This window comes from Scyliorhinus canicula, chromosome 11 (genome assembly GCF_902713615.1).
Source record: "Scyliorhinus canicula chromosome 11, sScyCan1.1, whole genome shotgun sequence".
Classification (NCBI taxonomy): domain Eukaryota; kingdom Metazoa; phylum Chordata; class Chondrichthyes; order Carcharhiniformes; family Scyliorhinidae; genus Scyliorhinus; species Scyliorhinus canicula.
Genome location: NC_052156.1, coordinates 2,316,534 through 2,343,048, shown reverse-complemented (window position 1 = coordinate 2,343,048; position 26,515 = coordinate 2,316,534). Strand labels below are relative to the sequence as shown.

The 26,515-nt window shown below is 47.9% G+C and overlaps 1 protein-coding gene across 1 annotated transcript in view; it reads left to right on the top strand.

The window, feature by feature from the left end:
- The window catches only part of usp19 (ubiquitin specific peptidase 19), a 148,533-nt gene that overhangs the window by 88,343 nt on the left and 33,675 nt on the right, over positions 1-26,515 (top strand). The window contains 6 exon segments of the mRNA XM_038812099.1: positions 734-867; positions 1,383-1,541; positions 8,488-8,598; positions 17,474-17,584; positions 23,435-23,536; positions 25,088-25,228. Coding sequence (XP_038668027.1) covers positions 734-867; positions 1,383-1,541; positions 8,488-8,598; positions 17,474-17,584; positions 23,435-23,536; positions 25,088-25,228 — 758 coding nt within the window.

Genomic DNA, 26,515 nt, shown 5'->3' with positions numbered 1-26,515 from the left:
CACCATGTTGCTGTTCTTGTGACCGTGCTGTGACAGCACATTTGCCGCCACATTCCTACATTGCAACAGTGACTTTGCTTTCACACCTGCTTTATTAACGGCTTTGGGGTTTCCCACAGTTGTCAAAGGTGCTAAATAAAAGCAGGTTCTTTCAACCACCCTAATAAACTGATGAGCTAGTTAATTAACAGAATGCCTTTTATGGGCTGATAAAGCTGCAAAATATCTGTTGTATTTAGGGGCGGCACGGTGGCACAGTGATTAGCACTGCTGCCTCGCAGCACCAGAGACCCGGATTCAATTCTTGTCTTGGGTGGCTGTTTAGAGTTTTCCCGTTCTTCCCGTGTCTGCGTGGGTTTCCTCCGGGTGTTCCGGTTTCCTCCCACAGCCCAAAGATGTGCAGGTTAGATGGATTGGCCGTGCTAAATTGCCACTTAGTGTCCAAAGATGTGCAGGGTAGGTGGGGCTATGGGACTTTTTGGGGGGGTGGGGGGGGGGGGTGGACTGTGTTCTTCCAGAGTATCAGTGCAGACTTGATGGGCCGAATGGCCGCCTCCTGAACTGGAGGAATTCTATGGTCTACGTAACTCACTGTGCCTGAGAGTAATTAATTGGATTCAGTGCCTTGATTCAGTTATCTGACACATTAATATGAGCTTCTGCTGAAGAGTAATTAACCCCCTCACTGCAAGTTAAAGCCTGAATATCTCTGTCTCTTTCTACATATGACCAGATCGATCTTTTGAGTCTGAATTAAATTACAACAATCCTCTGGGGACTGGTGGCCGCCTGGCCATTGGTTTTGCCGTTCTGCTGCGGGCTCTGTGGAAGGGGACGCACCACGCTTACCAGCCATCAAAGTTAAAGGTGAGTTAGCCAAAGTCCCCTGCTGGGTTTCTGAATAAATTGGCAAACTGGTCACCGATGGAACCTTTTAGCCATGTTCGGAACAGGAGGTGACCATTCAGCTCTTTCACTGGGTGTTTCCTATGTGGAGGGAAACGTTTGGCGGGGAAGCCCTTTAAAGATACGTTAATTTATTGCAATGAGGTTCCTGGCCATCCTGTCTGGGCTCCTCGCGGTAAACGCGGGTGCAAAATCCTGGCAAACATATCCGTTCGAAGATCTGTCATTGGAAATGGGCACCTTCGGGTGCTTTGCCCGATTGGGTGCTGTACCCTGCCAGAGAAGGGTGCCCTTGGGCACTGTCCCCACTTCCAGAGGAGAAGTAAATTACCGGAGGATAAAAGGAACCTAACTTTGTTGGCTATTATTTTCAAACGAGGTTCTGAATCGGTTTCGTGTGTGACTTAAATGCATTCAGTTTTATTTATGGCTGCAGTGTATGTGCTTTGCTACATGACGTGTATCTTTTCTATTAGGCTATTGTGGCCAGTAAAGCGAGCCAGTTCACTGGCTATGCACAGCATGATGCCCAGGAATTTATGGCGTTTCTGTTGGACGGCCTCCATGAGGACCTCAATAGAATACAGAATAAACCGTACACTGAGACAGTGGATTCTGATGGGCGGCCAGATGAGGTATGTCACACTACAGGGTAACCCTGTGACCTGTAACTCCAGCTGTTGCCTTATTGGTGTCCCAGTAGTAAGTAGTTGGGTCTGGCTTTTGCTTATGCACCACTTTGCAGTGCAATGGACCTTTCCTTTTTGAATGTGATGTTCTATCTTTAGTTAACCATTGGTCAAGTCCTAGATAACTTGTGCAGTTTTGGGCATTCAAGTTGTACAGATTGTATTAATGGTACAGAGTGTACAGTGCAAATGCACCAAGGTATCTCTGGCTATTTGGCGAGGCCTCAAAACTGTTTCCGTTAAAGTCGACACGACTAAAGAGAGAACTGGCCGTAACTCCCTTGTGCCAATGACATTTAATCTGTGTCCTTTGCTTGATGACCCACCGACCACTGGAAATAATTTCTCCCTACTTCCTCAAACAGCCCTTCACTTAATACATCACCATTAAACTTCCCGAGCTTCTCTGCTCCAAATAGAACAATCCCAACTTCTCCAGTCCCTCCGCACTGATTGAAATCCCTTGTCCCTGTAACCATTCTATTTAATCTTCCCTGCACCCTCTCGAAAACCTTAACATCTTTTCTAAAGTGTGGAGTCCAGAATTGGATACAATAATTCCTTGATTTTTGCTCTGACTATAAAGCTAAGGATCCCATATGTTTTTTAACCTACGTTATCATCTTGTTCAGCCACCACTTGTTGAGTTAACTCTATGGCCTACTGCCAATAACACTGTCATCTACTGATACTGAAAACGCAGACAGATGCTCCATTTATTCCTATATGTAGTTTGTACATTTTCTACCACTATTTTACGATACATTCCGATATAGTTGTAATACACACAAATAACTATAGATGGCAGTGCTGTGCCTGTTCTTAGTCCCATGCAAGTTCTTGTTGCAATCATGATATCCAACGCTATGAAGTATTAGAACAGTGAAAAATACTTTGGCTGGGGGCTGAGAGACTAACTGGAGAATCCCAGAGAGCGGGACCAGGCTGAGAAAAGAATTACAGAATGTTGCAATGCAGAAATGTGCCTGTGCTGGACCTTTGAAAGAGCCAAGCCAATCACCCCATCCTACCAGCTCCACCTCATAATTGGGGCTAATGAATAAAATGTTGCTTTCAATTTGTAACTCCTCTCCCACCTAGTCTATAAAAAGCATCACCTCAGAAAGGCGCCAGTGGCACACACGACTGGCAGAGTTGATTTGTGTTTGAGAATCTGTGCTCAGTCCCACTGTGTTAACACACAGCTAACGCCCTGCAGGCAAGCAGACTTTCTCGTCACAGTTCAATTTACATTATTCTTCTACTCCTTCCACATTGCTGTAGAAATAACCCGCAGAGCAATGTTCCGACCAGGTGAGAGGGTTGGACTGGTTCCCCTCTATTTAACCTCCTTGGTTTTTCAGGGCAAAGGGTAATGTTTCTTTTTCACAAGGGTACATTCTTCGAATCCAAATAAAGAACAAAGAAAGGTACAGCACAGGAACAGGCCCTTGGGCCCTCCAAGCCTGTGCCGACCATGCTGCCCGTCTAAACTAAAATCTTCTACAGTTCCTGGCTCCGTATCCCTCTATTCCCATCCTATTCATGTATTTGTCAAGATGCCCCTTAAATGTCACTATCGTCCCTGCTTCCACCACCTCCTCCGGCAGCGAGTTCCAGGCACCCACTACCCTCTGTGTAAAAAAACTTGCCTCGTACATCTCCTCTAAACCTTGCCCCTCGCACCTTAAACCTATGCCCCCTAGTAATTGATCCCTCTACCCTGGGGAAAAGCCTCTGACTATCCACTCTGTCTATGCCCCTCATAGTTTTGTAGACCTCTATCAGGTCGCCCCTCAACCTCCATCGTTCCAGTGAGAAGAAACCGAGTTCATTCAACCGCTCCTCATATGTAATGCCCTCCATACCAGGCAACATCCTGGTAAAACTCTTCTGCACCCTCTTCAAAGCCTCCACATCCTTCTGGTAGTGTGGCGACCAGAATTGAACACTATACTCCAAGTGTGGCCTAACTAAGGTTCTATACAGTTGGAACATGATTTGCCAATTCTTATACTCAATGCCCCGGCCAATGAAGGCAAGCATGCCGTATGCCTTCTTGACTACCTTCTCCATCTGTGTTGCCCCTTTCAGTGACCTGTGGACCTGTACAAGTAGATCTCTCTGTCAATACTCTATCATTCACTGTATATTCCCTACCTGCATTAGACCTTCCAAAATGCATTGCCTCACATTTGTCCGGATTAAACTCCATCTGCCATCACTCCGCCCAAGTCTCCAAACTATCTAAATCCTGCTGTATCCTCTGACAGTCCTCATCGCTATCCGCAATTCCACCAACCTTTGTGTCGTCTGCAAACTTACTAATCAGACCAGTTACATTTTCCTCCAAATCATTTATATATACTACAGTAGTCCCCCGTTATACCGCGCTCCGCAATACCGCGGTTCGCGATATACCGCGGGGGGCTTATGGACCCCAACTGTCAGTTGTGTCAATTTCAGCGGCCGGCTCACTTTGATCCGGAGAGGGAAGCTGCTCTCTCACTGAAGCAATCAGCCGGCCGCTGAAATTGACACTGCCCACTGCTCTCTCCCTCCAATCCAATCCAACTTTTAAGTTTTAATGTTTCTGATTGGAGGGAGAGAGCAGCGGGCAGTGTCAATTTCAGCGGCCGGCTGATTGCTTCAGTGAGAGAGCAGCTTCCCTCTCCAGATCAAAGTGAGCCGTCCGCTGAAATTGACACTGCCGGCTGCTCTCTCCCTCCAATCAGAAACATTAAAACTTAAAAGTTGGATTGGAGGGAGAGAGCAGCGGGCAGTGTCAATTTCAGCGGCCGGCTGATTGTTTCAGTGAGAGCAGCTTCCCTCTCCGGATCAAAGTGAGCCGGCTGCTGAAATTGACACTGTTTTAATTGGATCCACGATGGGGGTTTTAAATTTATTTAAAAATCTATGCTAGCGCTTCCCATTGTGAGTCTACGGGGGTCTGACCTCTCCCCCCGCCCCCCCCGTAGACTCTCAATGGGAAGCGCTAGCATAGATTTTTAAATAAATTTAAAACCCCCATCATGGATATCCGCGGCTCGGATACAACGCGGGTGGCTGTCTTGGACCCCAACACCCGCGTTATAAAGGGGGACTACTGTACGAACAGCAAAGGTCCCAGCACTGATCCGTGCAGAACACCACTTGTCGCAGCCCTCCAATTTGAAAAGCACCCTTTCATTGCTGCCCTCTGCCTTCTATGACCTAGCAGGTTCTGTATCCATCTTGCCAGCTCACCCCTGATCCCGTGTGACTTCACCTTTTGCACCAGTCTACCATGAGGGACCTTGCCAAATGCCTTACAGAAGTCCATGTAGACAACATCCACTGCTCTACCTGCATCAGTCATCTTTGTGACCTCTTTGAAAAACTCTTATCAAGTTCGTGAGACACGACCTCCCCTTCACAAATCCATGCTGACTCTCGCTAATACGTCCATTTGCTTCCAAATGGGAGTAGATCCTGTCTCGAAGAATTCTCTCCAATAATTTCCCTACCACTGACGTAAGGCTCACCGGCCTGTAGTTCCCTGGATTATCCTTGCTACCCTTCTTAAACAAAGGAACAACATTGGCTATTCTCCAGTCCTCCGGGACATCACCTGAAGACAGAGAGGATCCAAAGATTTCTGTCAAGGCCTAAGCAATTTCCTCTCTAGCCTCCTTCAGTATTCTGGGGTACATCCCATCAGGCCCTGGGGACTTATCTACCTTAATATTTTTCAAGATACCCAACACTTCATCTTTTTGGACCTCAATGTGACCCAGGCTATCTACACACCCTTCGCCAGACTCAACATCCACCAATTCCTTCTCTTTGGTGAATACTGATGCAAAGTATTCATTTAGTACCTCGCCCATTTCCTCTGGCTCCACACATGGATTCCCTTGCCTGTCCTTCAGTGGGCCAACCCTTTCCCTGGCTGCCCTCTTGCTTTTTATGTACGTGTAGAAAGCCTTGGGATTTTCCTTAACTCTATTTGCCAATGACTTTTCGTGACCCCCTTTTCGCCCTCCTAAATACTTGCTTAAGTTCCTTCCTACTTTCCTTATATTCCACACAGGCTTCGTCTGTTTCCAGCCTTCTAGCCCTGACAAATGCCTCCTTTTTCTTTTTGACGAGGCCTACAATATCTCTCGTTATCCAAGGTTCCCGAAATTTGCCGTATTTATCCTTCTTCTGCACAGGAACATGCCGGTCCTGAATTCCTTTCAACTGACACTTGAAAGCTCCCACATGTCAGATGTTGATTTACCCTCAAACATCCGCCCCCAATCTAGGTTCTTCAGTTCCTGCCTAATATTGTTATAATTAGCCTTCCCACAATTTAACACATTCATCCTCAGACCACTCTTATCCTTGTCCACCAGCACTTTAAAACTTACTGAATTGTGGTCACTGTTCACAAAATGCTCCCCTACTGAAACTTCTACCACCTGGCTGGTGTCATTCCCCAATACCAGGTCCAGTACAGCCCCTTCCCGAGTTGGACTTTCTACATATTGTTTTAAGAAGACCTCCTGGATGCTCCTTACAAACTCTGCCCCGTTTAAGCCCCTAGCACTAAGTGAGTCCCAGTCAATATTGGGGAAGTTGAAGTCTCCCATCACAACAACCCTGTTGCTTTTACTCTCTTCCAAAATCTGTCTACCTATCTGCTCCTCTATCTCCCGCTGGCTGTTGGGAGGCCTGTAGTAAACCCCCAACATTGTGACTGCACCCTTCTTATTCCTGATCTCTACCCATATAGCCTCGCTGCCCTCTGAGGTGTCCTCCCGCAGTACAGCTGTGATATTCTCCCTAACCAGTAGCGCAACTCCGCCACCCCTTTTGCATCCCCTCTATCCTGCCTGAAACATCGAAATTCTGGAACGTTTAGCTGCCAATCCTGCCCTTCCCTCAGCCAGGTCTCTGTAATGGCAACAATGTATTTAACCATTTAAGCTATAAGCAACAAGGAGACGTTCAAACAAGATTTTCTCGAGTCCAGGAGCAAATCTGTCAACCGCTAAACCCAACCCCATGCCACACATGCAGTATAAGAAATAAGGCAAATTAAAGTCCAATTTTTAAAAACTATTTGAAAGAACAGATTGTCCTTGAGACCTGGATTTTAAATGTTGTGGCCAATTTCGGTTAGCTTCGTGGATGTGGTTAGATCACAGAATCGCAGAAAAATATAGCACTGAAAAGGCCCTTCGGCCCATCGAGTCTGCACTGCTGCATGAAAAGCATCTGATCTGCCAATCATAATCCCATTTACCAGCACTTGGCCAATAGCTTCTTGAAATTATTACGTGATCTCGGTTTCCTGGTAGATTTCTAGTAATCATAGGATTCCTGGAGGCAGGAGGCCGTTCGACCCATTGAGTTAGCACTGACCCTTCAAATGAGCACTCTACCCATGTCCACACCTCCATCCATCCCACCCTATCCCTGTAACCCCATGGCCTAACCTGCACATCCTGGACACTTGAGGGGCAATTTATCATGGCTAATCCACCTAACCCGCACATCTTTGAACTGTGGGAGGGAACCGAAGCATCCGGAGGAAACCCACGTAGACACTGAGAACGTTCAAACTCCATACAGATAGTAAAGTTGGCTTCAGAACTGGATAATGCACCTATTACAAAAGAGAGAGAGGAAGAGAGCCCAGCTTGTTTCCTCTGCTGAAAGCTTTGTTGCAATCTCTGCAACAGTGGCAGGCTGGTTTGAAATACTTCACCCATTGTGTATTTCCAAGGGGTTAAGATGAGTCCCCCTGTGGAAGCCATTGTTTCAATATAATTTTAATGTCTCTTCTTAGTTCGATGGACCTCTGAATTATAGGAATTGTCAGTCTCTTCGCACTCCCCAGATGGTGATTTGTTTATTTTTCACCTTCACCTTGCAATGTGGATGTTCATTTTTAAGTAGGTTATTCTGTCCTCGTATTTCAAATGGCAAAATTTCCAGTCCGTTGAAAGTTGAAAAATCGTATTTTCAAAGATAAAGGAGCATAGTCATGTGACACCAAGTAAAACTGATTGACACTTTTTCGTGATTTGACTATCTGTTCTGGTCTAAATCATGGAAATTTATTTCACAATAAATAGCAAAATTACAGTACTGGAAGGAGGTGTTTAGGGTAATCTCCAAGGTGGTGCATGTGAAGCTGGACCCGGGCCCCCGGGAGGCCATATTCGGGGTGTCGGACCGGCCAGGGTTGGAAACGGGTGTGGAGGCAGATATCGTAGCCTTCGCCTCGTTGATCGCCCGAAGGCAGATCCTGCTGGGATGGAGAGCGGCCTCTCCACCCTGTGCCCTGGCGTGGTGGGGGGGGGACCTGTTGGAATACTTGACCCTTGAGAGGTTAAGTTCGAACTGAGGGGAAGCTCGGAGGGGTTCTACAAGTCATGGGCACTATTTATTATGCACTTTCAAGAACTGGATAACATCGAACATTAGGTGGGAGGGGGGGGGGGGAGAAAGAGGGTGGCTGGGGTCCGGGGGGAGGGGGGCTGAGTATGTTGAAGATGGCTATGGGTAATCCCGGATTCCTTTTTTTCTTTGTCATTTGTTTATGTTAACATGCGGGCTGATGTCTGGGCATGGTGGGAGGATGGGATCGTTGTTACTGTTATGGGGTTTGAGATATTTGTTGTTGGTTATTGATTGTTGGGTGTAAATTCGGGAGAAAAATTGTGAAAAAGGAGGAGAATAAAAATATATATTTTTAAAACAGCAAAATTACTGAGAATGCACAACGTGACTGGCAGAGTTTCGGGTGATTACCTTTGATAACTGGGAAAAGCTGAAGATGTAAGAGCTTTTAAGTTCTGCAATTTGTGTTGCAAAAACTCCTGTTCCTTAACTATAAACTTAACGTTGTGTTGGATAGGTCGTGGCAGAGGAGGCCTGGGAGCGTCACAAGATGCGAAATGATTCCTTTATCGTCGATCTATTCCAGGGCCAGTACAAGTCCAAGCTGGTGTGCCCCATGTGTTACAAGGTGAGACACGAGCCGGTTAAACAGTATTCTGGGGGTGCTTGGTGGCCCAAACCCTCAAATGACTGTACCCTGAGGGTGAAGGCCAGCGCTGTCTTGCAGATGAGACATAAAAGTGAGGCTCTGCTGCCATGTCAGATGGATGTAAAAGATCACCATTCAAAAGATCTGAGGAATTGATAGAGTGAAACTATGGTGACGGGAGTGCAGAGCGAGGGGACAGGACCTGAAAATTCTGTGTTGAGACCAGTTCTCCTACAGTGTCCCGAGCCAAATTTTTTATTACTTAACCAATCAACGGGGACAGGAACGGGGTTTGGGGGGGGGGAGAATATATATAAAGAAAGACGAGAGAAAGAAATGGTAAAAAGTAGTTAAAATGTAATGGGATGAAAACAAATGGGTCGAGGTGGCGTAGAGCTAATCATCTGAAGTTGTTGGATTGGCCATGCTAAATTGCCCTTTAGTGTCCAAAATTGCCCTCAGTGTTGGGTAGGGTTGCTGGGTTATGGGGATAGGGTGGAGGTGTGGGCTTGGGTAGGGTGCTCTTTCCAAGAACCGGTGCAAACTCGATGGGCCAAATGGCCTCCTTCTGCATTGTAAATTCTATGATCCAAGATGTCGAGACCGGAAGGCTGTAGCGTGCCTAACCGGAAGATGAGATGTTGTTCGTCCAGTTTGCGTTGAGCATCACTGGAACATTGTAGCAGGCCAAGGACAGACATGTGGGCATGGGGGCAGGGTCTTGTATTAAAATGGTAAGCAACGGGAAGGTCAGGGTCCTGAATGTGCACAGACCGCAGTAAGCTCAAGGCAAACAGCAGGAACAACATCTCACCTTCCGGTTAGGCACGCTACAGCCTTCCGGCCTCGATATCGAATTCAACAGCTTCAGATGATCAGCCCCACCTCAACCCATTTGTTTTCATCCCATTTCATTTTAAGGTTTTTACCATTTCTTTCTTTCTCATCTTTCTATATATATATATATATATATATATATTCACTCCCCCCCCCCCCCCCCCCACATCTTATCCACCTTTCGTTACCCCTTCTCCCCTTTGCTTCCCCCTTCCGCTCCCCCCACATCTACATCTGTCACAGTTTACCCTCTATTGTTAGTTTCTCTGCAGTTTGGCCTTTGACACCTTTTGTTCTCTCTGGGGACTACCGTTAGCACTCTTTCCCTTGCTTTCTGTGGCTATTAGCACCCCGTTTCCCTGGGTTTCTGTGGCTAAGACTCATCTTTCATTTTCACTCCACAGTATAAATATTTCCCATTTTCTCTGTCTTTGACAGAAATCTTTGGATCCTCACTGTCTTCAGGTGATGTCCCGGAGGACTGGAGAATAGCCAATGTTGTTCCTTTGTTTAAGAAGGGTAGCAAGGATAATCCAGGGAACTACAGGCCGGTGAGCCTTACGTCAGTGGTAGGGAAATTACTGGAGAGAATTCTTCGAGACAGGATCTACTCCCATTTGGAAGCAAATGGATGTATTAGCGAGAGTCAGCATGGTTTTGTGAAGGGGAGGTCGTGTCTCACGAACTTGATAGAGTTTTTCAAAGAGGTCACAAAGATGATTGATGCAGGTAGAGCAGTGGATATTGTCTACATGGACTTCTGTAAGGCCTTTGACAAGGTCCCCCATGGTAGACTGGTACAAAAGGTGAAGTCACACTGGATCAGGAGTAAGCTGGTAAGGTGGATACAGAACTGGCTAGGTCATAGAAGGCAGAGAGTAGCAATGGAAGGGTGCTTTTCTAATTGCAGGGCTGTGACTAGTGGTGTTCCGCAGGGATCAGTGCTGGGACCTTTACTGTTCGTAGTCAATATAAATGATTTGGAGGAAAATGTAACTGGTCTGATCAGTAAGTTTGCAGACGACACAAAAGTTGGTGGAATTGCAGATAGCGATGAGGACTGTCAGAGGATGCAGCAGGATTTAGATCGTTTGGAGACTTGGGCGGCGAGGTAGCAGATGGAGTTTAATCCGGACAAATGTGAGGTAATGCATTTTGGACGGTCTAATGCAGGTAGGGAATATACAGTGAATGGTAGAACCCTCAAGAGTATTGAAAGTCAGAGAGATATAGGTGTACAGGTCCACGGGTCACTGAAAGGGGCAACACAGGTGGAGAAGGTAGTCAAGAAGGCATATGGCATGCTTGCCTTCATCGGCCTGGGCATGAGTATAAGAATTGTCATGTTGCAGCTGTATAGAACCTTAGTTAGGCTACACTTGGAGTATAGTGTTCAATTCTGGTCGCCGCACTACCAGAAGGATGTGGAGGCTTCAGAGAGGGTGCAGAAGAGATTTACCAGGATGTTGCCTGGTATGGAGGGCATTAGCGATGAGGAGCGTTGAATAAACTTGGTTTGTTCTCACTGGAACGGCGGAGGTTGAGGGGCGACCTGATAGAGGTCTACAAAATTATGAGGGGCATAGACAGAGTGGATAGTCAGAGGCTTTTTCCCAGGGTAGAGGGGTCAATTACTAGGGGGCATAGGTTTAAGATGCGAGGGGCAAGCTTTAGAGTAGATGTACAAGGCAAGTTTTTTTACACAGAGGGTAGTGGGTGCCTGGAACTCGCTGCCGGAGGAGGAGGTGGTGGAAGCAGGGACGATAGTGACATTTAAGGGGCATCAGGACAAATACATGAATAGGATGGGAATAGAGGGATACGGACCCAGGAAGTGTCGAAGATTGTAGTTTAGACGGGCAGCATGGTCGGCACGGGCTTGGGAGGGCCGAAGGACCTGTTCCTGTGCTGTACTTTTCTTTGTTCTTTGTTTAGCTTTGGCAAAGGATCATCTAGACTCGAAACGTTCACTCTTTTCTCTCCCTACAGATGCTGCCAGACCTGCTGAGATTTTCCAGCATTTTCTCTTTCGTTTCAGATTCCAGCATCGCAGTAATTTGCTTTTAGCCCAAGCAGCCTCCTGGTGAATCTCTCCAATGCAGTCACATCCTTCCCATAGCCTGATCCCCATTGCCTCTCCAATGCAGTCACATCCTTCCCATAGCCTGGTCCCCACTGCCTCTCCATTGCAGTCACATCCTTCCCATAGCCTGGTCCCCACTGCCTCTCCAATGCAGTCACATCCTTTCTATAGTCTGTTCACCACTGCCTCTCCAATGCAGTCACATCCTTCCTATAGTGTGGTCACTACTGCCTCTCCAATGCAGTCACATCCTTCCCATAGTGTGGCCCCACTGCCTCTCCAATGCAGTCACATCCTTCCCATAGCCTGGTCCCCACTGCCTCTCCAATGCAGTCACATCCTCCCCATAGCCTGGTCCCCACTGCCTCTCCAATGCAGTCACATCCTTCCCATAGTGTGGTCACTACTCCCTCTCCAATGCAGTCACATCCTTCCCATAGCCTGGTCCCCACTGCCTCTCCAATGCAGTCACATCCTTCCCATAGTGTGGTCACTACTCCCTCTCCAATGCAGTCACATCCTTCCCATAGCCTGGCCCCCACTGCCTCTCCAATGCAGTCACATCCTTCCCATAGTGTGGTCCCCACTGCCTCTCCAATGCAGTCACATCCTTCCCATAGTGTGGCCCCACTGCCTCTCCAATGCAGTCACATCCTCCCCATAGCCTGGTCCCCACTGCCTCTCCAATGCAGTCACATCCTTCCCATAGTGTGGCCCCACTGCCTCTCCAATGCAGTCACATCCTCCCCATAGCCTGGTCCCCACTGCCTCTCCAATGCAGTCACATCCTTCCCATAGTGTGGTCCCCACTGCCTCTCCAATGCAGTCACATCCTTCCCATAGTGTGGTCACTACTCCCTCTCCAATGCAGTCACATCCTCCCCATAGCCTGGTCCCCACTGCCTCTCCAATGCAGTCACATCCTTCCCATAGTGTGGCCCCACTGCCTCTCCAATGCAGTCACATCCTCCCCATAGCCTGGTCCCCACTGCCTCTCCAATGCAGTCACATCCTTCCCATAGCCTGGTCCCCACTGCCTCTCCAATGCAGTCACATCCTTCCCATAGCCTGGTCACCACTGCTGTGACCTAATGATCATTTTGTCCAGCACCATAACCTCCATCTCTTATATTCTATGTCTCGGGTAATAAAGACAAGAATCCAATATGCCTTTTAATCATGTTATCTACCTGTCCTACTAACTACAGGGATCTTTGGACATTCACCCCAAGGTCCCTCTGGTCCTCTGCACACCCGAGCATCCTATCGTTCATTATGTATTCCCAAACCTTGTATATCTCCTCAAAATGCATCATTTCCCACTTTTCAGGTTAAATTCCATCTGCACCTGTTCTGCCCATCTGACCAGCCCGTCTGTGACATCCTGTAATCTAAGGCTTTTCCTGCTCACTATTTACCACACCACCAATTTTCATGTCAAATGTGAACTTACGGATCATACCTCCCACATTCACGTCTAGATCATAATGTACACTACAAACAGCAAGGGGTCCTGCACCGATCCTTGCGGTGCAAAAGCAGACACTGTCTTCCAGTCACAAAAGCAACCTTCAACTAACGCCCTCTGCCTCCTGCCACTAAGCCAGTTTTGGATCCAAATTGCTCTGGTTCCCATGCACACTTAGTTCTTGACCAGTCTCCCACAAAGGACCTTATGAAAACCTTTACTGAATTCCCATGTAGGCTACATCAACTGCACTGCCCTCATTTATACCTATTCACCACCTCAAAAAAATCAATTAAATTTGTTAGACGTGATCTCCCCCTTAACAAAGTCTTAATCCTTGCCTCTCCAAGTAGAGATTAATTCTGACCCTCAGAATTTTTCTAACAATTTCCTGACTACTGATGTTGGACTCGGTCTGTAATTACCTGTTTTTTTTCTGAATAATGGTACCACATTAGCTGTCCTCCAGTCCCCTGGCACCTCTCCTGTGTCCAGAGAGGATTTGAAAATTAGCATCAGACCTCTGCAATCTCCTCCCTCACTGCACATCCTGGGGATTGTCCTATGATGAGTGGCTGAGTAAATTGGGCTTGTATTCTCTGGCGCTTTGAAGAATAAGAGGTGATCTCAGTAAAACCGACAAGATTACAGTTGGGCCTGACAGGGTGAACCCTGAGAGATTGCTTCCATTGGTCGGATAATCTCAAACATGTGTCCGGAGTCTCAGGATAAAGAGCTGATCACTTTGGACTTAGATGAGGAGAAATTACTTCACTCAAAGTGTTGTGAATCTTTGTAATTCTCCAGTCCAAATGGTTGTGTATCAGAATAGAATTGTAAAATCCCTACAGTGTAGAAGGAGACCATTCAGTCCATCGAATCTGCACCAACCCTTTTAAGAACACAAACATAAGAACTAGGAGTAGGCCATCTGGCCCCTCGAGCCTGCTCTGCCATTCACTGAGATCATGGTTGATCATTTTTGGACTCAGCTCCACTTTCCGGCCCGAACACCATAACCCTTAATCCCTTTATTCTTCAAAACAACTACCTATCTTTATCTTAAAAATATTTAATGAAGGAGCCTCAACTGCTTCACTGGGCAAGGAATTCCATAGATTCACACGCTTTGGGTGAAGAAGTTCCTTCTAAGCTCAGTCTTAAATCTACTTCCCCTTATTTTGAGGCTATGCCCCCTATTCTGCTTTCACCTGCCACTGGAAACAACCTGCCCGCATCTATCCTATCTATTCCCTTCATAATTTTATACGTTTCTATGAGATCCCCTCGCATTCTTCTAAATTCTAACGAGTACAGTCCCAGTCTACTCAACCTCTCCTCGTAATCCAACCCCTTCCGATCTGAGATTAACCTAGTGAATCTCCTCTGCACAGCCTCTAGCACCAGTATGTCCTTTCTCAGGTAAGGAGACCAAAACTGAACACAATACTCCAGGTGTGGCCTCACTAACACCTTATACAATTGCAGCATAACCTCCCTAGTCGTAAACTCCATCCCTCTAGCAATGAAGGACAAAACTCCATTTGCCGCCTTAATCACCTGTTGCACCTGTAAACCAACTTTTTGCGACTCGTGCACTAGCACACCCAGGTCTCTCTGCACAGCAGCATGCTTTAATATTTTATCATTTAAATAATCCCTTTTGCTATTGTTCCTACTAAAATGGATAACCTCACATTTGTCAACATTGTATTCCATCTGCCAGACCCTAGCCCATTCACTTAACCTATCCAAATCCCTCTGCAGACTTCCGGTATCCTCTGCACTTTTGAATGACCACACTACCTAGACCCAATCCCCCGTCCTATTCCTGCAACCCAACCCTAAGAGGCAATTTATCACGGCCAATCCGTCTAACCTGCACGTTTATGGACTGTGGGAGGAAACCCGAGCACCCGGAGGAAACCCACGCAGACACGGAGAACGTGCAGACTCCACACAGACGGTTACGCGAGGCCGGAATTTAACCCAGGTCCCTGGTGCTGTGAGGCAGCAGTGCTAACAATGGTGCCGCCCCCGTGCTTCAACGTTGAATATATTTACGGCTGGGATTGAAAGATTGTCTGTGTCTCGAATTAAGGAATATGAGGAGCGGATGGGAAAATGCAGCTGAAGCCCAAGATCAACCTCGATGGGCCGAATGGTCTATTCTTCCTGTTTCTTGTGCCACTGAAAATAGATATCTGGTTAATAGATATTGGGGACCTTCCCAAGTGAAAATTGGCTGCCATTATTCCTACATTATAACAGTGACAGCACGGTGGCACAGTGGGTTAGCACTGCGGCCTCATGGGGCCGAGGTCCCAGGTTCGATCCCGGCTCTGGGTCACTGTCCGTGTCGAGATTACACATTCTCCCCGTGTTTGCGTGGGTTTCGCCCCCATAACCCAAAAATGTGCAAGCTGGGTGGGTTGGACAAGCTAAATTGCTCCTTAATTGGAAAAATGAATTGGGTACTCTAAATGTATTAAAAGAATAACAGTGACAACACGAGGGTAGGTAAGGTAAAGTCGCCATAGTCCCAGGTGAACATCAGCCGAGAGGGAAAGCTGACTGCTGGTGGTTTAACCGGAGGGTCACCACATCTCAGGCGAGGGAAAGGTTGAGAAGGTGGGGCCTTCATGAATAACCTCATCCAGTATGGGAATTGAGCCCCTGCTGCTGGACTTTCTACATCACAAAACAGCTGTCTAGCCAACTGAGCTGAACTAGTCCCATTGTTGAGTACCTCATTAACTGGAACATCCTGAACTTGTGAAGGGTGTTACTGAAATGCAAATCTTTCTTTCAGAATTGAATGAGGTGCCAGGTTGAGGTGGGCAGGACTATGCACAAAGCTGCAGAAGCTTGTTTGGTTGATAACTTTAAATTTAGGATTTACAAACCCTATATCTTGGAAACTAGGGATGGTCACTCTAGTATGAATCTGCAATTCGGCGCTGAAGTTATTGAGAGCTTGGAATTGCAGTCTTGTACTGAACTATGAAATACTGCTGTAAGTTTCAGCAAGTGGGGAATGATGGATTTTTCAGTTTGTAAAGTATTTGAATAAAATGTTCTATAAGAGTAGAAAGTCCAGGAAAGCGAGGCGGCAGGAACATGCCAGGATTTATGATCCTGTTAGCAGCTGCATCTTTTCCCGATGAACTAGGAATATAATGACTTGTTCATTCCACATATAACAGAAGGTGGCAACATTCCCCAGAAATAGCTGCTTTAAAACTTGGTAAAGATTTAAACAGCAACAAATATTTATACAGAGCCTTTCATGTCAGAAAAAGCAATTCAGGGACATCATAAAACAAAGTGCAGCACCCACCCACGCAGCGATATTCGGCCAGATGACCAAAGGCTTGGTTGAAGAGGTGGTTTTAAGGAATGAGAGAGGGGTTTAGGGGACTTGGGACTCGGACATGTGAAGGCCGGACTGCCAGTTGTGAGTTTGATTAAAATGAGGGATACTCAAGGTCACAAATGGAGCAACTCTGACATCTGCGATTTTGCGTCGCTGGAGGAGTTGAGGTGTGGAGGGATGAGGTCATGGACAGATTTGAAAACAAGAATGAGAATTTTAAAATCAAGACTATGGCTGTGATCCACCGGCCGTATCACGCTGTCCCTTCAGCACGGTGCAGCCGATGGATGCCGGGAGAGCCCTCTTGCGGGATTCACCCAAGTCCCCCGAGGCATCGGTGATCTGAGACATGCCCACAAGGGGCGTGACCAAACTGGCACTGCCAAGCTGTCAGGAGCACTGCCCAGGAGCCAGGATGGCACTGCATGGGTGCCAGGGTGGCACAAGGGCCAGGAGATGAGGGGCCCATGCCCACGAAAGGAGAGTGGATTGAAGAATGGGTGTGTGCAAGGCAGGTAAGTCGGGGCCTCTGGGTGGGTGATGAGTGCGGGTCCTTGAAGGGACGGAGTGCTGTAAGGGAGCTTGGGGGGCCTGACGTGGGGGGGGGGGGGGGGGGGGGGGATCGCTTCCTGTGGATCGCCCCAGCTGTGGTGCTCATCGGCCTTCTCGGCAGGCGAGTGGCCTCGGCTGGCACCTAGCAGCTGAATTAGAACTGGTGCGGACCAGGGGAATCCAACTGTTTAATTAAAACAGACATTAGCAGTGTTGGCTGAGGTTGTTTTTCCATCACTTACCTTCAACATGACAGTGCTGGAGTCTTGTTACTCTGACTGGAGCGGTCCCGAATTCGAGTCAATTATTAGTAAGATCCTCCTCGATATGAGGCCTCAAACTCAGTGAATTCATCTAGTTTCAGCACAGAAAGGCCTGTTGTCTGTTCCAATTGTACATTCTTTCCCCTCATGTTTTTTTCTGTCATTCTCTCTGCTCTGTGTTTCCCTGTATCTCAGACCCTTTTTTTTTGTTGTACTCCTACTCTTTTGGAACCCTTCATATTGTTACTATCTCAGTCGAATGTTCTGTTTTCCAGGTGTCGATCACGTTCGATCCTTTCCTCTACCTTTCCGTCCCCCTCCCACAGAAACAGAAGTTGCTGACTCTTTACTTTTTTGCCAAGGAGCCTCATAAGAAACCGGTAAAGGTAAGGATTACTTTTCTATTAGATACTGTGTACGGCGCTTGTCAAACCCTAGCGGGGTATGTGCCATTCACCCATTCTCCTTGAGAATGGAGCTATGAAAATTATCCGGTATGATGGAAATTTAAGTGATGAAAAAAAACAAAATGTCGGCTGTATTTTCTTTGGGAAAGAGGCAATTTTTAACATTAAGATTCAGAAATAGACCACGATAATGATTACTAACCACACGCCCTCGACCTCCCATCGCCCCCACATTGTCATCATGTAACGCTCTTCATACATAGATTGTCTTGGAGCACTTCACCGATACAACTCGATGTACTCATTTGTAATGGTAAAAACATGGCAGCCAACAATCGCACAGCAAGCTCCCAAATAACTGAAATGAAGCACCAGTTTATATGTTCCCTAATGTTAGAGGGAGCAGTTCTGGTCAGGAAGCTTCAGCGATAACTATCAGATCTTGATAATGTGGATTTTTTTGTGAACCTACTGTGTTCCATTTTGAGATTTTTTTCTCAATTGTCTCAAGCTGCGATCTCGATAATGGTGACCACGAAACCATTGTTTGTGGAAAAAACATTCTCTAATGTCCTTTAGGGAAGGCAATCTGCCGTCCTTACCTGCTCTGGCCTACATGTGACTCCAGACCCACAGCGATGTGGTTGACTCTTATCTGCCCTTGGTCCTAGACATAACTTCATTCAGCTGCTTCATCAATGACCTCCCCTCCATTGAAAGGTCAGATTGGGGGATGTTTTCGCTGATGCACAATGTTCAGTATCATTCGCAACTCCTCAGATACTGAAGCAGTCCATATCAAAATACAGCAAGACCTGGACAATATCCAGGCTTGGGCTGACAAGTGGCAAGTTACATTTGTGCCACACGACTGGCAGGCAATGATCATCTCCTGCAAGAGAGGATCTAATCATCGCCCCTTCACATTCAATCACCATCACTGAATCCCCACAATCAACGTTCTGGGGTTACCATTAATCAGAAACTGGACTGGACTAGCCATTTTAATACTGTGGCTGCCAAGGCAGGTCAAAGGCCCGGAATCCTACGGCGAGTAACTCATCTCCTGACACCCCCACCCCCCCACCCCCAAAAGCCTGTCCGCCATCTACAAGGCACAAATCAGAATTGTAATGGAATAATCTCCACTTGCCTGGATGAGTGCAGCTCCAACAAAACTCAATAAGCTTGAAACAATCCAGTATGAAACCTTGATTGACACCTCTTCCACAAACATTCACTCCCTCCACCAGTGATAAACAGTGGCAGCTGTATGTACCATGTACCTGTAGAAACTCATGAAGGCTCCTTGCAAACCCATGACCGCTATCATCCAGAAGGACAAAGGTAGCGCACATGGGAACACCACCTGGAGGTTCTCCTCCAGGTCACTGACGACCCTGACTTGGAAACATACCATCGTTTCTTCACGTCGCTGGGTCAAAATCCTGAAGCTCTCTCCCTAACAGCACTGTGGGTGTACCTACATCAGGACTATAGTGGTTCAAGAAGACAGCCCACCACCACCTTCTCAAGGACATTTAAGGATGGGCAATATATGAGGGTATTGCCAGCGGTCCCCACATACCGTAAGTGAATTTAAAAATTGCCTCGCAAGATACTCTGTTGTATCAAACCAGACAGGCCAGCAGGCATCAACTAGCACTGGAAATTACAACAGTAAGCTCAGCTCTGTCGAGCCTGCAGAGTTCTCCTCACGAACACCTGGGGGCTTATGCCAAAATTGGGAGAGTTGTCCCACAGAATAGTCTAGCAATAACCTAACATCTCCATCCTCACGGAATCACACCTTACAGACAGTGTCCCAGGCACAATCCCCGTCCTGGGTCTGAATGTCTCACCGGCAGGGCACAATGGTATACAGTCATAAGGGAGTTGCCCAGGGAGCCCTCATCGACTCTGGATCCCATGAAGTCTCATGGCATCATGTCAAACATGGGCAAGGAAATTTCCTGCTGATTGCCACCTAGCCTCAGCTGATGACTCCATGTTGAACATCACTTGGAAGCCCTGATGGTGAGGGCACTGAATATACTCTGAGGGACTTTAATGTCTATCACTAAGAGTGGCTCAATAGCACCACATAACCCAGCCACCTCATTGAGTAAAGGTCATAGCTACTCAACTGGGTCTGAGCCTGGTGGTAAAAAACCAGAGGGAAAAAACTACCTTTTATGTGAATTGTCTCAAGCCAGTTGGCTCAGGTCTCACGACATTTAACTACGTTTAACCCCCCCCACCATCTGGCCTGGGCTTGCGATCCTATCAACTGTCCTGGTTTGAGACAATTCACACCTCTTTAACCTGGGATTATCCCTCTCTCCAGTTGCACCGTCTGGACCTGTAAAGACTTAATTACCTGCAAAGACTTGAATTCAAAGTATAATCTTGCATCATTGGCTTTGTCTTTATTGTTGCGTTTGTGTAACCTACCTCTTCATTCACCTGAGGAAGGAGCTGTGCTCCGAAAGCTAGTGATTCGAAGCAAACTTGGGCTTTAACCTGGTGGTGTAAGACTTCTTACTGTGTCCACTCCAATCCAATGCCGGCATCTCCACATCTTAATTTTCTTGGTTAACCGTGATTTATCTCCTTCCCAGAATTCTTCTTCCTTCTTCCTCACTGGGATATATCTTTGTCAGTCATGAATTAATTTCATTTAAGCCTGTCATTGCAGGGCAGCACGGTGGTGCAGTGGTTAGCACTGCTGCCTCACGGTGCCGAGGTCCCAGGTTCGATCCCGGCTCTGGGTCACTGTCTGTGTGGAGTTTGAACATTCTCCCCTTGTCTGCGTGGGTTTCGCCCTCACAACACAAAGATGTGCAGGGTAGGTGGATTGGGCACGCTAAATTGCCCCTTAATTGGAAAAAATTAATTGGGTACTCTAAATTTAAAAAAAACGTCTGTCATTGCTGATCAACTGTCTTTCCTGCTAAACTCCTTTCCCAGCCCACTCCAGCCAACCATGCCCCATTCCTTTATAATTACCCTTGTTTAAGTTTAGCACAGTTGTTTCTGACCCAAACCCCTCCCCGATGAAAATGCATTCGATGCTCGGTTTGAGCAGGTAACCAACAATCCGCTGTCGAGTGCCCCAGCAGCCCATAATTCACCCATACTCACCATCACAGTTTCCGAAGTCAGATCGGCCTTCCTGAAAGTGAACCCATGGAAGGCGACGGGCCCGGACGGGATCCCTGGTCGTGCACTCAGAGCCTGCGCATACCAGCTGGCAGATGTATTCACAGACATCTTTAACCTATCCCTACTCCACTCCGAGGTCCCCACCTGCTTCAAGAAGACCACCATCATACCGGTACCAAAGAAGAACCAGGCAACGTGCCTCAATGACTACCGCCCGGTGGCCCTGACGTCAGTTGGAATGAAGTGCTTCGAGAGGCTGATCATGAAGCGCATCACCTCCATACTCCCGGAACGCCTTGACCCACTTCAATTTGCATACCGTCGCAACCGGTCCACATCAGACGCCATTTCTCTGGCCCTACACTCATCCCTAGAGCATCTTGAAAACAAGGACTCCTACATCATTCTCCTATTTATTGACTACAGCTCCACCTTCAACACCATAATCCCAGCCAAGCTCATATCAAAGCTCCAAAACCTAGGACTTGGCTCTCCACTCTGCAACTGGATCCTTGACTTTCTGACCAACAGACCACAGTCAGTAAGAATGAACACCAACTCCTCCTCCACAATAGTCCTCAATACCAGTGCCCCGCAAGGCTGCGTACTTAGCCCCCTACTGTACTCCCTGTACACACACGACTGCGTGGCAAAACTTAGTTCCAACTCCATCTACAAGTTTGCTGATGATCTGACCATAGTGGGCCGGATCTCGAATAACGACGTGTCAGAATACAGGAGGGAGATAGGGAACCTAGTGGAGTGGTGTAACGACAACAATCTCTCCCTCAATGCCAGCAAAACTAAAGAGCTGGTCATCGACTTCAGGAAGCAAAGTACTGTACACACCCCTGTCAGCATCAACGGGGCCGAGGTGGAGATGGTTAGCAGTTTCAAATTCCTAGGGATGCACATCACCAAAAATCTGTCCTGGTCCACTCAAGTCGACGCTATCACCAAGAAAGCACAACAACGCCTATACTTCCTCAGGAAACTAAGGAAATTTGGCATGTCCACATTAACCCTTACCAACTTTTACAGATGCACTATAGAAAGCATCCTATCGGGCTGCATCACAGCCTGGTATGGCAACTGCTCGGCCCAGGACCGCAAGGAACTTCAGAGAGTCGTGAATACTGCCCAGTCCATCACACAAACCTGCCTCCCATCCATGGACTCCATCTACACCTCCCGCTGCCGGGGGAAAGCGAGCAGCATAATCAAGGATCCCTCCCACCCGGCTTACTCACTTTTCCAACTTCTTCCATCGGGCAGGAGATACAGAAGTCTGAGAACACGCACGAACAGACTCAAAAACAGCTTCTTCCCCATTGTCACCAGACTCCTAAATGACCCTCTTATTGACTGACCTCATTAACACTACACCCTGTATGCTTCATCCGATGCCAGTGCTTATTTAGCACTGGGCTAAATCGCTGGCTTTGCAAGCAGGCCAGCAGCACGGTTCGATTCCCGTAACAGCCTCCCCGAATAGGCGCCGGAATGTGGCGACTAGGGACTTTTCACAGTAACTTCATTTGAAGCCTACTTGTGACAATAAGCAATTTTCATTTCATTATGTAGTTACATTGTATATCTTGTGTTGCCCTATTATGTATTCTCATGTATTTTCTTGAATTTTGTTTAATTCCCTTTTCTTCCATGTACTGAATGATCTGTTGAGCAACTTGCAGAAAAATACTTTTCACTGTACCTCGGTACACGTGACAATAAACAAATCCAATCCAATTCTCAAACTGAATGCTAAATTCTCCAATGTTATGATCACTGTTTCCTGGGGGATCTTTTACTCAGATTGTTTATTAAACCTGCCTCATTACCAGATCCAGAATAGCCTGATCTCCAGCTGTGTTCTAGGAAACTGTTCTGAATACACTCTTATTATTTCTTCCTCTTGGCTACCTCTGCCAATTTGATTTTCTCAAACTGCACAAAGAGTGAAGTCGCCCATGATTAATGTGCTGCCTTTGGTACATGCCCTCATTATCTCCTGATTTGAAATGAATGCATGAATGAAATTCGCTTATTGTCACAAGTAGGCTTCAAATGAAGTTACTGTGAAAAGCCCCTAGTCGCCACATTCCGGTGCCTGTTCGGGGAGGCTGGTATGGGAATTGAACCGTGCTGCTGGCCTGCCTTGGTCTGTTTTAAAAGTCATCTCTGTGTAGCTACTGTTAAGGGGGCCGATAGACCACTCCCACCAGTGTCATCTTACCCTTGTTATTCTTTACCTCCTCCCATATAGATTCTACATCATCCGATCCACGATCATTTCTTTCTATTGTGCTTATTCCATTTCACACTAACCTCCCCCACCACCCCCTCCTTCCTGCCTGTCCTTATGAAAAGCCACAAATGAATACTAAATTCCCAGCTTTGATCCCCGTAACCATGTCTCTGTAATGGCTATAAGATCAGACCCATTAATCATGTGCTGTTCATTTACTTTGTACCGAATACTATGTTCACTTAAGGAAAGAGCCATTAATTTTGCCTTGTTACCAGTTTTTACCTTTTTGATCCTATTTGTTGCTTTTTTGCTTTTTTTTGCTTTTCCTGTGAAACGCTATGGGGCATTTTAAAGGATGTTATATAAGTATGAGTTGACAAATGAATTGCTGCCTTCTTCTTTCCTGCTGCCAGATCTTAGTGAGTGTCAGTAAGGAGAACGCAAGGGCCAGTGACGTACTCGATGCTATCTCCCGAAATATGAAGGTCAAAGCTGATGCACTGCGAATGGCCGAGGTGAGTCCCTCAAACTGAGCACAGGTGCCATTGCTTCATAACAGAGTGGGCAGCTGGATGGGACATGGATTTAACCCTGACCTTTCACCAAGCTTCAAATACAGCCCTGAGTACAGAGGTGCCAGCCCACTAGGAATGTCCTGGGGTCCCCAGAGATAAAAGATTAATTTCCAGGATGTACCTGTCAGCAAAATATCAGAGACTCATTTAAACATTCTCATTGGTTGTTGGATTTGGCAGTCGGAGGGAGGTGGGAATGAGTGGCAGAAAATCATGCAATGAAACTGAATAAAATATGTCTAATCAGAGTGGGAAGTGGCAAATGTCGTGCCCCTGTTCTGTGTGGAGTGGAATGTCTGTGTGGAGTCTGCACATCCTCCCCGTGTGTGCGTGGGTTTCCTCCGGGTACTCCGGTTTCCTCCCACAGTCCAAAGATGTGCAGGTTGGGTGGATTGGCCATGATAAATTGCCCTTGGTGTCCAAAATTCTATGATTAACCTAGGACAAAAGTTCGGCACAACATCGTGGACCGAAGGGCCTGTTCTGTGCTGTATTTCTCTATCTATCTATCTTAAGTAAGCAGACCACAACTGTACACAGTACTCCAGATGTGGTCTTACCAGTGTCCTCTACAGCTGTAGTAAGAACATCCCCACTTGTTTGTCCATTCCCCTTGCAATAAATGGCATAATTCCATTTGCTAACTTTCCTTGATTCATTTACCAAGTCACCCAGATCCTCTGCACAGTAGAGTCATTTTTTAAATGCATTAATGGAATGTGGGGTGTAGCTGACTAGTCCAGAATTTATTACCCATCCCATCATCCAGACAAGTGGAGAGTATTCCATCAGACTCCTGTCTTGTGTCTTGTATTTCATTTTCATTTCATTTTCAATGTAGGTGGTGGACAGACTGGGAAATCAGGAGATGAGTTATCGCCAACAGAATTCCCAGCCTCTGACCTGCTCTTGTAACCATAGTATTTTACATGGCTAGTCCAGTTCAATGGTAACCCCTGGGATGTTAACCTTGAATGTCATGGGCGATGGTTACATTCACTCTTGTCGGAGATGGCGTGAATGTTGCTTGCCATTTGTCAGCCCAAGAGAAATATCTCCATTTAAATAATCTGCTTTTCCATTCGTCCTGTGGACAAGTTCATATTTTCCCACATTGTACTCCATCTGCCATATTTCCGCCCACTCACTTAACCTATCTCTGTCCCTTTGCAACCTCGCGATCTGCTCTTCACATCCTACTCTCCTGTCTTTCTTTGAGCCATCAGCAAATTTTGCAACCAAACGTTTGGCCCTTCATACAAGTCATTAATATAGATTCTAAATATTTGAGGCCCCAACGCTAATCCCCCATGATTCCAGCTTGGAATTTGTGCCGTTGTGGATATAGGCTGAGTAATGGTTTGACCTCGCTGAGATGCTCCATGTGGCGAATAACCTACAAATCCTCACTCCGAATTAGTGTTGACTTTTAAAGAGTCCTGGATTGTGTACTGATTTCTGATCTCTCATTTTGCTTGACTTTTCCTGTAGGTTGTGAGGAATAGGTTCCACCGGCTATTTATACCATCTCAGTCCTTGGATACCGTGTCCCCCAGTGACACACTTTTCTGCTTTGAGGTGCTGACGAAAGACCTTGCAAAAGAGAGAGTTCTTGAACTGCATGTACAACAGGTACTTTCTTCACTTCTTACTGCTTGGTCCTGCCTTTAACACTGGCTAGTCAACATTTGATGTCATGTCTGCAAATTTCTGCAGGTTTGTGCTTTACCAGACATTTACCAGGCAGCACCCTGGGCTGCTGGCCGAGGGTCAGTGCTCTCCCTCCCAGGGCTGCTGGCCGCGGGTCAGTGCTCTCCCTCCCAGGGCAGCACCCTGGGCTGCTGGCCGAGGGTCAGTGCTCTCCCTCCCAGGGCAGCACCCTGGGCTGCTGGCCGAGGGTCAGTGCTCTCCCTCCCAGGGCTGCTGGCCGAGGGTCAGTGCTCTCCCTCCCAGGGCAGCTGGCCGAGGGTCAGTGCTCTCCCTCCCAGGGCTGCTGGCCGAGGGTCAGTGCTCTCACTCCCAGGGCAGCACCCTGGGCTGCTGGCCGAGGGTCAGTGCTCTCCCTCCCAGGGCTGCTGGCCGAGGGTCAGTGCTCTTCCTCCCAGGGCAGCACCTGGGCTGCTGGCCGAGGGTCAGTGCTCTCGCTCCCAGGGCAGCACCCTGGGCTGCTGGCCGAGGGTCAGTGCTCTCCCTCCCAGGGCAGCTGGCCGAGGGTCAGTGCTCTCCCTCCCAGGGCTGCTGGCCGAGGGTTAGTGCTCTCCCTCCCAGGGCAGCACCCTGGGCTGCTGGCCGAGGGTCAGTGCTCTCGCTCCCAGGGCAGCACCCTGGGCTGCTGGCCGAGGGTCAGTGCTCTCCCTCCCAGGGCAGCACCCTGGGCTGCTGGCCGAGGGTCAGTGCTCTCCCTCCCAGGGCAGCACCCTGGGCTGCTGGCCGAGGGTCAGTGCTCTCCCTCCCAGGGCTGCTGGCCGAGTGTCAGTGCTCTCCCTCCCAGGGCAGCACCCTGGGCTGCTGGCCGAGGGTCAGTGCTCTCCCTCCCAGGGCTGCTGGCCGAGGGTCAGTGCTCTCCCTCCCAGGGTTGCTGGCCGAGGGTCAGTGCTCTCGCTCCCAGGGCTGCTGGCCGAGGGTCAGTGCTCTCGCTCCCAGGGCAGCACCCTGGGCTGCTGGCCGAGGGTCAGTGCTCTCGCTCCCAGGGCAGCACCCTGGGCTGCTGGCCGAGGGTCAGTGCTCTCCCTCCCAGGGCAGCATCCTGGGCTGCTGGCCGAGGGTCAGTGCTCTCCCTCCCAGGGCTGCTGGCCGAGGGTCAGTGCTCTCCCTCCCAGGGCAGCACCCTGGGCTGCTGGCCGAGGGTCAGTGCTCTCCCTCCCAGGGCCGCTCCCAGGGCTGCTGGCCGAGGGTCAGTGCTCTCGCTCCCAGGGCTGC